The following is a 13,007-nucleotide window of genomic DNA, read 5'->3' as shown; positions in this document are numbered from 1 at the left end:
ACCCCCAAGCACCACATCTAAACCACCATTAAAGACACCCAGGGATGGTGACTCCACCACCTCACTGGGCAGCCTGTGCCAATGTCTGACCACTCTTGCAGGGGAAAAAAACGCTTCCTAATGTCCAGTCTAAACCTCCCCTGGTGCACCTTGAGCCTGTTCTCTCTTGTTCTGACACCATGCCATCAGAAATAAGTTGTTACTGCCTCAAGGAGCCCACTGCAAGCCTGCTCAGTGGCCAGTGTCTTTATACATTTTATATGACTGGCTCTAGAAAGGTTCATTTGAGCTACAAGGATGATTAGGGGACTGGAGCCTGCTCAGTTGTCACTATCTTTACACACTTTATATCACTGGCTCTAGAAAGATTCATTTGGGCTACAAGGATGCTTGGGGGACTGGAGCACTGCCTGGTGAGAAGAGGCTGAGGGACCTGATGCTTTTTGGTCTGGGAAAGAGAAAACTTAGAGGAGGATTTAATAACTGTTTATAAATATCTGAGGGCTGGGGGTCAAGAGTCAAGAGGGAGGGGACAGGCTCTGCTCAGCCGCTCCCTGTGATAGGACAAGGAGCAATGGATGTAAGCTGCTGCACAGGAGGTTCCACCTCAACACAAGGGGGAACTTCTTCACTGTAAGGGTCACAGAGCCCTGGAACAGGCTGCCCAGAGAGGTTGTGGAGTCTCCTTCTGTGGAGACTTTCCAAACCCACCTGAATGCATTCCTGTGCAGACTACCCTGGGTGCTCCTTCTCTGGCAGTGGTGTTGGGCTGGATGATCTCTGGAGGTCCTTTCCAACCTCTAATGTACTGTGATAACTGGATCAATATAGAATCATAGACTTGTTAGGATTGGAAGAGACCTCAAGGATCATCTAGCTCTAACCCCCCTGCCATGGGCAGGGACACCTCACACTAGATCAGATTGCTCAGAGCCACATCCAGCCTGGCCTTAAAAACCTCCAGGGTCTATGGCAAAATGCTGTTTCTATAGAGCACAGCAATTAGATAAGTTAAGGATATTAGGGAACTCTGCTCAGACTGACATACAGCTGTGTCTGGGTAATTACTGGAACAATAAAATACAGACTGACAGAAGTACAGCTTTGTTCAGCACCCCACCCCCCCCCGACCCCATCCTCCAACCCCCATTCACAAGACCAAGAAACAAAAAGCTCTTCAATACCCCAAAGCTACAGAAGCTAGCAAGCAGGTAACATTCTCCTCTGGCAACAGGGAAACAACAAAGACCATGACACAGGCAGGAATTTTCTGAGGTGCTCTATGACATTTCAGATTTTAAGAGGTCTAACAAGCTTTGGATGTAAAGCTGGGGGCCTCACAGGACTTTGGATACAAAAGGTGTGGGCCTCAGGGACACTGGCAATTCTAAGTCATAGAATCAAAGAATGCTTTGGGTTGGAAGGGACCTCCAAAGGCCATCCAGTCCAACCCTACAGCCATCAGCAGAGACATCCTCCATTAGGTCAGATTGGCCAGAGACCTCTCCAGCCTGACCTAGAAGATCTCCAGGGGTGGGGCCTCACCTACATCCCTGAGCAACCTGTTGCAGTGCTCCACCACCCTCATGGTAAAGAGCATGTTCCTAACATCTAATCTCAATCTGCTGTGCTCTAATTTCAAACCATTTCCCCTTGTCCTGTCCCTGCAGGCCTTGTCAAACATTCCCTCTGCAGCCTTCTTGTAGCCCCTTTCAGGTACTGGAAGGCTGCTCCTAGGTCTCCCTGGAGCCTTCTCTTCTCCAGGCTGAACACCCCGAGTTCCCTCAGCCTGTCCCTGCAGCAGTGGTGCTCCAGCCCCCTGTGCAGCTCCTAAAGAGTCTCCCATCATGGCTGTCCCTCCTCCTTCTGCCTGCCAGTGTCCCAGGGAGCTCTATCCTCAACTTTCTCCTCTCCTCTCTCTTCCCTAGTGCTCAGCAGCCTCCTAAACTCATGCTGCTCTGATTGTCATCTCTGTGTGAATGAGTCACAGATCTCTCTCCCTTCTGTTCACAATTCACAGTTCAGAATCTCTCCTGCTGGATATTTGCCACCAGCCCCAGCACAGCACACGCTGCAAAAGCTGCAATCACGTTTCCTCCCCAACCCTCCCTGCTCCCCACTTCTTCCTCCAGCTCTGTCAACACCTCCACCACCTTATGTCCCACCAAGCTCACAACCTGGGTGCCATTTTCAACCTCCTCGTCGCTTCCCACACAAATCCTGCTGGTTTCCTACCCACTGCTGTGCAGAAATGTTTGCTTCCTTTCAATTACAGCTTACAACTATTCAATCCCTGCAGCTGACAATACCAAACCGGGAGGCTTGGCTGAGACACCTGAAGGCTGTGTGGCCATACAGTGACACTTGGACAGACTGAAAGCTGGGCACAGAGAAACCCAATGAGGTTCAACAAGGAGAAGTGCAGAGTTCTGCACCTGGGAAGGAAGAATAAACTGCAGCAGTACAGGCTGGGAGGTGATCTGCTGGAGAGCAGCCCTGGGGAGAAGAACCTGGGAGTGCTGGTGGGCAGCAAGTTCTGCATGGGACAGCAATGTGCCCTGGTGGCCAAGAAGGCCGATGGGATGGCATTAAGGGGAGTGTGGCCAGCAGATCAAGAGAGGTTCTCCCCTTCTACTCTGCCCTGCTGAGACCTCACCTGGAATATTACATACAGTTCTGGGCTCCCCAGTTCAGGAGGGACAGGGATCTGCTGGAGAGAGTCCAAGGGAGGGCTACAAGGATGATGAAGGGACTGAAGCACTGCCTGGTGAGGAGAGGCTGAGAGCCCTGAGGCTGTTTAGTCTGCAGAAGAGAAGACTGAGAGGGGATTTGATCAATGTCTGTAAATGTCTGAGAGCTGGGGGTCAAGAGGGACGGGACTGGCTCTGCTAAGTTGCACCCTGGGATAGGACAAGGGGTACTGGATATAAACTCCAGCACAGGAGGTTCCACCTCAACATGAGGAGGAACTTCTTCACTGTGAGGGTCACAGAGCACTGGAACAGGCTGCCCAGAGAGGTTGTGGAGTCTCCTTCTCTCTCCAGCAACCTGTACTGGATTCTATGGTCCTGTTCTGGCAAAGGGGGTAGGACTTGATGATCTCTGGAGGTCCCTTCCAACCCCCAACATCCTGTGAACCTTTTTCTTGCCACTGGGTCTATGGCATCCTTACTCTGTTATCATTATTCTCTCCCTCCACACTGAAGCCAGAGCTCATCTGTACCTGTAGCAATCCACTCTGTCCACCCCCACTGCAAACATGCAGAAGAATCCACTGAGATGGGTGGAAAGAGCATGGTGAGCACACACCCTTGAAGGCACTACGGGAAGAGGAGAATAAAACCTCTGTTGTGAGAAACATAATGCAAGCTATTAAACAGTGCTATAGAAAAGGATCTTTCCTATACAACCTACACAAATGCTTCCAGAACTCTTAGGAGCCTTTCCCTGAACATTTAATGAACCTGCAGTACTTGAAGTTCATAACCCTTGTGTACAAACTCACAGCAATTACCCTGCTCACTGAGTACAAAAGAGCTGCCTTAGTTGTATTTAAACAACCTGCCTGGAGTGGCACCTATCACCATGGCAACAGAGTGCTTCATGTGAAAATTCAACACCACTTACATAAATCTCCCCCAGATCAAGCAGCTCCTGGGGAAAACTGCTCCTTGGATTAAGAGAGCTACAGTGTGTGTGCTAAGTAAGCTCTTTTCTTCTGTCTTTCTGGAGGAATTTTCCATTCCCAATTATTTCTACCCTGCTTTCTGTAAAAGACATCACCCTGCTCTCCCTTGGGATCTGGTCACATATTAGTCCTTCATTTGCACACAGAGGAACACTTCTTCTTCCTCTACCATTGCAAAAATGAGCTGCTACACAGAATACATCTGGTTGGAAGAGACCTAAAAGATCATCCAGTCCAGCCTTTGACCCAGCACTGAAGGGCCAACACTAAACCACAGAATCACAGAATTGTCAGGGTTGGAAGGGACCTCAAGGATCATCCAGTTCCAACCAACTGCCATGGGCAGGGACACCTCACACTACAGCAGGTTGCTCACAGCCACATCCAGCCTGGCTGCAAAAACCTCCAGGGATGAGGCTTCCACCACTTCCCTGGGCAACCTCTGCCAGTCTCTCACCACCCTCAGGGGGAAAAACCTCTTCCTGGCATCCAATCTCAAGCTACCCATTTCTAGTTTTGCTCCATCCCCCCCAGTCCTATCACTCCCTGACACCTTCAAAAGTCCCTCCCCAGCTTTCTTGTAGCCCCCTTCAGATACTGGAAGGCCAGAAGAAGGTCTCCTTGGAGCCTTCTCTTCCCCAGACTGAACAGCCCCAACTCCCTCAGTCTGTCCTCATAGGAGAGGAGCTCCAGCCCTCTAATCATCTTTCTCTGGACACCTTCCAGCACTTCCAGATCCTTCCTGTAACAGAGGCTCCAGAACTGGACACAGTGCTCCAGATGGGATCTCACCAGTGTGGAGTAGATGAGGAGAATCACCTCCCTCAGCCTGCCGGCTGTGCTTCTCTTGATGCAGCCCAGGCTTTCTGGGCTGCAAGTGCACACTGCAGGCTCATACTGAAGAGACCTCCAAGCTCATCCAGTCCAACCTTTGACCCAGCACTGAAGGGTCAACACTAAACCATGTCCCTAAGCACCAGCTCCACACACTGCTTGATCACCACCAGGAACAGCAACTCCAGCACTGCCCTGGGCAGACCATTCCAATGTTTGACAAACCTTTCACTGAAGAAATATTTCCTAACAGCCAGCCTGAACCTCCCCTGCTCCATTGGAACCATTTCCTCTGGTCCTGTTGCTTGCCACCAAAGAGAGGCTGGCCCCAACCTCACTCCAATCTCCCTTCAGGTAGCTTAGAGGGCAATGAGGTCTCCCCTCAGCCTCCTCTTCTCCAGGCTGAACAACCACAGCTCCTTCAGATGCTCCTCACAGGCCATGTGCTCCAGGCCCTTCACTGTGAGTTCAGAAACCACAGGAAGTACTTCACAGAACGAACTAAAATGACTTTGATAACTGCACATACATCCTGCTAGAATCTAAGTGCTGAACAAACTGCAGCAGTACAGGTTGGGAGGTGATCTGCTGGAGAGCAGCCATGGGGAGAAGAACCTGGGAGTGCTGGTGGGCAGCAAGTTCTGCATGGGACAGCAATGTGCCCTGGTGGCCAAGAAGGCCAATGGGGTCCTGGGGTGCATTCAGAGGAATGTGTTCAGCAGATCCAGGGAGGTTGTCCTCCCCCTCTACTCTGCCCTGCTGAGACCTCACCTGGAATATTGCATCCAGTTCTGGGCTCCCCAGTTCACGAGGGACAGGGATCTGCTGGAGAGAGTCCAAGGCAGGGCTACAAGGATGCTGAAGGGACTGCAGCACTGCCTGGTGAGGAGAGGCTGAGAGACCTGGGGCTTTTTAGTCTGGAGAAGAGGAAATTGAGAGGGGATTTAATCAATGTCTATAAATATCTGAGGGCTGGGGGTCAAGAGGGAGGGCAGAGGATCTGCTCACTTGCTTCCTGTGATAGGACAAGGAGCAATGGATGTAAGCTGCAGCACAGGAGGTTCCACCTCAACACAAGGGGGAACTTCTTCACTGTGAGGGTCCCAGAGCCCTGGAGCAGGCTGCCCAGAGAGGCTGTGGAGTCTCCTTCCCTGAAGACTTTCCAGCCCTGTCTGGATGTGTTCATCTGTGACCTAAGTTAGATTGTATGGTCCTGCTCTGGCAGGGGGCTTGGACTCAATGATCTCTTTGAGTCCCTTCCAAACCCTGACATCCTGTGAGCCTGTGATACAATCAACACAATCTTAATCCATCACCATTAAAGATTAAATTCAGCATTTGTAAAGAATTCCACAGGAAGCAGGGTGAATCCTGCCTGCTTCTATGCAAATGGGAGCTGTGATGTCACCCAACACCTACTGACAACCAGCCCACAACAATCAGGTTAAGAAAATAAGGTTTTTCATTAAAGGATGCATGAGACACTCAAACATGGACTTGATGACATTTCCTAGTACGGAAGATAACTGTGTTAGCACAGGATACAAACTGGAACACAGGAAATTTCACCTCAACATGAGGAAAATTTTCCTGTACCAAGACAAGGGGCAATGAGTGGAAGTTCCATGGAATCATGAGGGAAATTTTTCTCCCTGTAAGGGTGACAGAGTCCTGAAACAGGCTGCCCAGGGGGGTTGTGGAGTCTCCTTCTCTGAAGACATTCAAAACCCACCTGGATGTGGTCCTGTGTGACCTTCCCTAGGTGATCCTGCTGTGGCAAGAGGCTTGGATGCCATAATCTTCGGAGGTCCCTTCCAACCCTATGATTCTCTGCTTTTTCCCCCCACATCTGTCTACACTTCATCTCAGTTTCCATCATCTTTCTACTACCTTCTGCAAGTGATTCCATGAGCTCATGATTTAATTCAACAGTTCTTGACCCTTTCACCATCAACCTTGACTCACTCAGGCTTCATTCCTTGGCACAATTCACAGAATCACCAAGGTTGGAAGAGACCTCAAAGATCATCAAGTCCAACCTGTCACCACTGACCTCATGACTAGACCACGGCACCAAGTACCACATCCAATCCCCTGTTGAACACCTCCAGGGATGGTGATTCCACCACCTCCCTGGGCAGCACATTCCAAATTCAGAACAAGAGGACACAGTCTGAGGCCAGGGGAGGTTTAGGCTGGATGTTAGGAAGAAGTTCTATACAGAGAGAGTGATTGCCCATTGGAATGTGCTGCCCGGGGAGGTTCTGGAGTCACCATCCCTGGAGGCGTTCAAGAGGAGATTGGATGTGGTACTCGGTGCCATGGTCTAGTCATGAGGTCTGTGCAAAGAATCTGGCATCTTCCCCTGGGATGGATCAAAAGCAGTGTGAGCAGCAGGATAAAGGAGCTGATTCTGCCCCTCTGCTCTGGTGAGACCCAACCTGCAGCACTGCATCCAGTTCTGGTGTCCCCAGCATAAGAGCAACATGGAGCTGCTGGAGCAGGTCCATAGGAGCGCACAAAGATGATGAGAGGGCTGGAGAGCCTCCCCTATGGGGACAGGCTGAGAGAGTTGGGGTTGTTCAGCCTGAAGAAGAGAAGGCTCTGGAGAGAACTTAGAGCAGCCTTCCAGTACTGAAAGGGGGCTACAAGAAAGCCAGGAAGGGACTTTTTACAAGGGCTTGTAGGGACAGGATGAGAGGGAATGGATTAAGGCTTGAGGAGGGCAGATTTAGACAGGAGATTAGGAAGAAATTCTTTCCAGTGAGGCTGGTGAGACACTGGAACAGGTTGCCCAGGGAGGCTGCAGATGACTCCCACCCTGGAGGTGTTCAAGGCCAGGCTGGATGAGGCCTTGAGCTACCTGGGCTGGAGGAAGGTGTCCTTGCCCATGGCAGGAGGCTTAGAACTAAAATGATCCTTGGGGTCCCTTCCAACCTGAGCTATTCTGTAAATCTATGAATGAGATGGTTTTAGTTAAAAAACTACAGAAGGCAGGGGATTATTAGCATGGAAAGCTAAGAAAGATTTTCCTGCAACTATTTAATAACAAGGTTCCCATCAAATACAGGCTGCTTGGAAAACCCCAACAAGCTGGATGCTCTCAAGGCAGCTCTACTGAGGAGCCTATCAAGCATTCACACCACTAAACTATTAAAGCCAGTTCATTAGCTGAAGGCACCTGAGGTAATTAGCTGCTTGGTATGACCTAAAATGCAACATTTTAAGGCTATATTTAGAGTGTTCTGAAAGTCCTTAATAACTAGGGCTTAAAAGTGAAGAAATGCTTTTGGATCCTGAGCTGGGAAAATAAGCCTGCACTTAGTTTTACAGTGAGAAATCATTCGTGATCCTTTCACAGGCTCACAAGGTGTTAGAAGTTGGAAGGGACCTGTGGAGATCATTGAGTCCAACCCCCCTGCCAGAGCAGGGCCAGAGAATCCAGCACAGGTCACACAGGAACACATCCAGGCAGGGCTGGAAAGGCTCCAGAGAAGGAGACTCCACAACCTCTCTGGGCAGCCTGTTCCAGTGCTCTGTGACCCTCACAGTGAAGAAGTTCCTCCTTATGTTGAGGTGGAACTGGAGTTTATATCCATGGCCCCTTGTCCTATCCCAGGGTACAACTGAGCAGAGCCTGTCCCTGTCCCCTCCTTCCTGAACCCCAGCCCTCAGATATTGATAGACATTGATCAGGTCCCCTCTCAGCCTTCTCCTCTCCAGACTAACCAGCCCCAGGGCTCTCAGCCTCTCCTCACCAGGCAGTGCTCCAGTCCCTGCAGCATCCTCATAGCCCTCCATAGGACTCTCTGCAGTATATTCCTATCTCTCTTGAACTTTCCAGTATTTTTTATCTCAAAGAGGGCAATGGCTGGAAGCTCAGCAAATTTTACCCCCAGCAGTGCAAGTGAGTCCATCAGGGCATGGGGTATATGGACACTTTGTCACAGTCTCCGACCCCTGGAAATGCCACAGTGCTCAGGCAGTGTACCAGGCATTTCTGTATGCACCCAACAGCAGAGCTTTTAGCTGAACAAGAGGACACAGTCTCAAGCTGTGCCAGGGGAGGTTTAGGCTGGAGATGAGGATGAAATTCTTCACAGCAAGAGTGATTGCCCATTGGAATGTGCTGCCCAGGGAGGTGGTGGAGTCACCATCACTGGAGGTGTTTAGGAAGAGCCTGGATGAGGCACTTGGTGCCATGGCTCAGTTGGTTAGATGGTGTTGGATGATAGGTTGGACTTGATGATCTCAAAGGTCTTTTCCAACCTGATTAATTCTGTGAAAATCACACAATGATAGGGGCTGGAAAGGACCCTGAGAGATCATCCACTCCAACCCCCCTGCCAGAGCAGGAGCACCTAGACCAAATCAGAGAACTCATCCAGATAGATCTTGAATATCTCCAGAGAGGGAGACTCCACAACCCCCCTGGCAGCCTGTTCCAGTGTTCTGTCACCCAGGTGCCTCTAAGTTCAGAGAACTTGTGGATGGTTATCTTGGCCTTTCCCAGCTGTCTTCCTTCCTGCCTGCCATCTCCCAAACTGCATCACTCAGGTTCTCCCTCCATGTCATCCAACAGCCTGAGGTGGCCTCAATATGTTGCTGTGAGACGGAGGATGCCACAAGGATGTTCTGTGACAACAATGCAAGCCAGATCCCTATCAGCCAGCTGACTGTTCTTCACCTTCCACAAAATTGCTTCCACCACATAGTCCCTCTTCAGGGAAGCTTTCATACAGGAGTATTTACAGGCCTACAGCTATGCATCTGCAGCACTTTGCTAAGCAAATCCCACAAGACATTAAAGCTGTGAGCTAAACAGCAGTGGATTTAGAACTAAATAAACACAGCAAATCATTGTGAAAGCTGATTAAGGGAAGTAAAAAAAATATCATGTGGTGAGTGCTACTAACAATGACTACCAGACAGCAATAGGAAGAACTATGGTGATTAGCAGGAACGTTTCCTTTCATTGTCTTGGTAACTTAAAATGTCTGCTGCAAGGACAGGCTGAGGGGACTGGGGTTGTTCAGCCTGGAGAAGAGAAGGCTCCAGGGAGACCTAAGAGCAGTTTTCCAGTACCTGAAGGGGGCTACAGGAAGGCTGGAGAGGGACTGTTTGCAAAGGCCTGCAGTGATAGGATGAGGACAATGGTTTGAAATGAGAGAAGATTTAGATTGGATGTTAGGAACAAGTTCTGCACCGGGAGGTTGGGTGGCGCACTTGAAAAGGCTGTCCAGAGAGGTGGTTGAGGACTCATTCCTGGAGACATTCAAGGTGAGGCTGGACTAGGCTCTGGGCAACCTGATCAATCACAGAATTGTGAGAGTTGGAAGGGACCTCAAGTACCATCTAGTTCCAACCCCCCTGCAGTGGCACCTCACACTAGAGCTGAGGACACCTCACATCTTGTTGGGGATGTCCCTGCTGACTGCAGAGGGAGTTGGACTGGATGACCTTCGGAGGTCCCTTCCAACCCAAACCATTCTATGATTCTATGTCAATACAGAGTCAAACTTTTCAGCTATTCCAAAGTTTTCCAGGGCTTTAATCCTAAAGAATCATAGAAGGATCTGAGTTGGAAAGGATCTCCAAAGGTCATACAGTCCAACTCCCTCTGCAGTCAGCAGAGACATCCCCAACTAGACCTTTAAGTAAAGAAGAAAGCTTCTTTACTGAAAGGGTTCCTGAGGAATAAGAGCATTGAGAATGCCAGTAAAATCTATCTACAGATTGCCTTACAAAGGAAGGGGAGCACCCTTGCTGTGTGGCCCTGTGGGAACAGCTCCACTCCAAAACCTCAATATGGTAGCAACATCAGTCAGAGTATGCATACAAAAGAATTTTCCTTTTCAAAAGAACAACTAGGACAGACAGGACAGACCTAGGACAGACCTAAACCACACACAGAGTGGCAACAGAGGGAGGGAAAGGCTCTCCAGACTGGATTCCCAGATTAAGATCCAAAAGAACAACTGACAGGTAAGAGACAGATCTAAACCACACACAGAGTGGCAACAGGAGGGAGGGGAAGGATCTTGAGACTGGATTCTCAGATGAAGGTTAAGTAAGTGATTCCCAGTATCTACTTCTGGATTACTTGAAGGTAGGAGGTATAAAAATATCCTAGACTGCTGGGGACATCTGCCATCTTCACAGGTGTCTGGATGATGTGAATTGTATAGAAGAGCAGATGAACAAAGTCTAATGCATACAGACTGTTTGAACCAGACAGTACATTAAAAACTAAAGGCAAAATACAAGGAATTATTTGACAGCACTGTAGAGGAAAGGGACCTGGGGTTCCTGGTGGACAGAATGATGACCATGAGGCAGCAATGGGCACTTGTGGCCAAGGCGGCCAATGACATGCTGGGGTGGATCAGAAGGGCTGTGGTCAGTAGGTCGAGAAAAGGTTCTCCTCCTGCTCTGCTCTTCACTGATGAGGTCAGACCTGGAATATTGTGTACAGTTCTGGATGCCTCAGCTCAAGAAAGACCTCAGGGAACTCCTTGGGAGAATCCAGCCCAGAGCCACAAAGATGCTGAAGGCAGTGGAATATCTCCCTGATGAGGACAGGCTGAGGGACCTGGGCCTTGGAGCAGAGGAGCCTGAGGGGTGACCTTATTCACATTGATAAAGATGTGCAGGGAAGCATGGGGAGGACAGAGCCAGGCTCTGCTCAGGGATGTCCCATGATAGGACAAGGGGCACTGGGTGCCAGCTGGAGCAGAGGAGGTGCCATGGGAACAGAAAGAAAAACTTTCTCCCTGTGAGGGTGCCAGAGTCCTGGGACAGCCTGTCCAGAGAGGTTGTGGAGTCTCCTTCTCTGGAGACATTCCAAACCCACCTGGACGTGTTCTTGTGTGAGCTGCTCTAGGTGCTCCTGCTCTGGCAGGGAGATTGGACTGGATAACCTTTCAAAGTGCCTTCCAACCCCTAACATCCTGTGATTCTCTGCCATTAAATCTGCATCTCACCCAGGAGATTCTGGCAATGCACAGGGATGATACTCAACCAGAGAATCCAAGATGAATCTTACTACTGAGACAGGTAGCAGCACACACAGAGCACAACCCAAACCACTACTATAAAACAAAGCAGCAGAAATTTCATGAAGGATTTACCAACTGCTAATATTTTCTGATTTTTACTACACAGTGAGACAGACAAAGACAAAAACTGTGTGAAGGTGGTCATGGCCATTTCCAGTTTAGGAAAAACAATACATTGCTAAGGCACATGTTTGCAGTGGCAGTGGGTCTCATACCTGTTGTACTATTGTTGTTAGTTCCAGACAGAGCTGTATGACATTATTTCTTGTTACTGAGTAATCTGTGACAGCAGCAAAAGGTGATCTGAAAAAGAAAAGAAGAAGAAGAAGAAAGAAAAGTGTTAAATAGGACTAGCCTGGACCCACTTGCTTCACTGTTGCACAGTGCATTATGGCCAGGGGTATGGAAAAATCACACAGCACCCCCAAAATGTACCAATAAAACTCTAAACTGAAGAAGACACATCTATAGAAAATGTCCATCCCTGCTTGGCTCTGCAGATTAAGTTCCTCTTGAAGAATTGCCATTTATAAAAGCCTTGTTTCTCACAGCCTTCCGCCTGACTGCCAGAGAAGGGCAATGAGGCTGGGGAGAGGTCTGGAGCAGAAGCCCTGTAGGAGAGGCTGAGGGAGCAGGAGCAGAGAAGTCATTCTGCCCTGTACTCAGCACTGCTTAGGCCACACCTTGAGTCCTGTGTCCAGTTCTGGGCTCCTCAATTCAAGAAGGACATTGAGACACTTGAACGTGTCCAGAGAAGGGCAATGAGGCTGGGGAGGGGTCTGGAGCACAGCCCTGTGAGGAGAGGCTGAGGGAGCTGGGATTGCTTAGCCTGGAGAAGAGAAGGCTCAGGGGAGACCTTATTGCTCTCTACAACTACCTGAAGGGAGGTTGTAGCCAGGTGGGGGTTGGTCTCTTCTCCCAGGCAGCCAGCACCAGAACAAGAGGACGCAGTCTCAAGCTGTACCAGGGGAAGTTTAGGCTGGAGGTGAGGGGAAAGTTCTTCCCAGAAAGAGTAATTGGCCATTGGAATGTGCTGCCCAGGGAGGTGGTGGAGTCACCATCCCTGGAGGTGCTCAAAAAAGGCTTGGATGTGGCACTTGGAGCCATGGTTTGGTTGTCAGGAGGAGTTAGGTAATAGGTTGGACTTGATGATCTCTGAGGTCTTTTCCAACCTGGCTGATTCTATAATTCTATGACTTCTAGACAGCCTTTGGTCCCCCAGGAAAAGGTAACTTTGCCTTCATTTTTTTGGGAATGATCTCATACAGGCAACCAGAGGCATTGCTTACACATGGGATGAATGGTATCCAGATGTGAATGAGATAAGAAAAGTATTCACTGAGATTCTTGGGACCTGATCTAGTATCTGGTAAAAAACCCAGAGGAAGACAGAAGTAGCAAAGTCTTCATCCAAAGGGGAGTATAGT

General features: G+C 49.5%; 1 protein-coding gene across 8 annotated transcripts in view; it reads right to left on the bottom strand.

Annotated features, from left to right (window-relative positions):
* Positions 1-13,007, bottom strand: part of CNKSR2 (connector enhancer of kinase suppressor of Ras 2) — a 246,863-nt gene that overhangs the window by 158,005 nt on the left and 75,851 nt on the right. For all 8 annotated transcript variants that reach the window (XM_068144773.1, XM_068144776.1, XM_068144771.1 and 5 more), the window contains exon 4: positions 11,796-11,883. In XM_068144773.1, coding sequence (XP_068000874.1) covers positions 11,796-11,883 — 88 coding nt within the window. The remainder of the gene's footprint in view (positions 1-11,795; positions 11,884-13,007) is intronic.

Source organism: Melanerpes formicivorus, unplaced genomic scaffold, assembly GCF_026170545.1.
Source record: "Melanerpes formicivorus ecotype bairdi unplaced genomic scaffold, bMelFor1.0.p_v2 SCAF_11, whole genome shotgun sequence".
Lineage (NCBI taxonomy): Eukaryota > Metazoa > Chordata > Aves > Piciformes > Picidae > Melanerpes > Melanerpes formicivorus.
The sequence above is the reverse complement of the archived record's forward strand: the minus strand, read 5'-3'. Positions and strand labels throughout refer to the sequence as shown.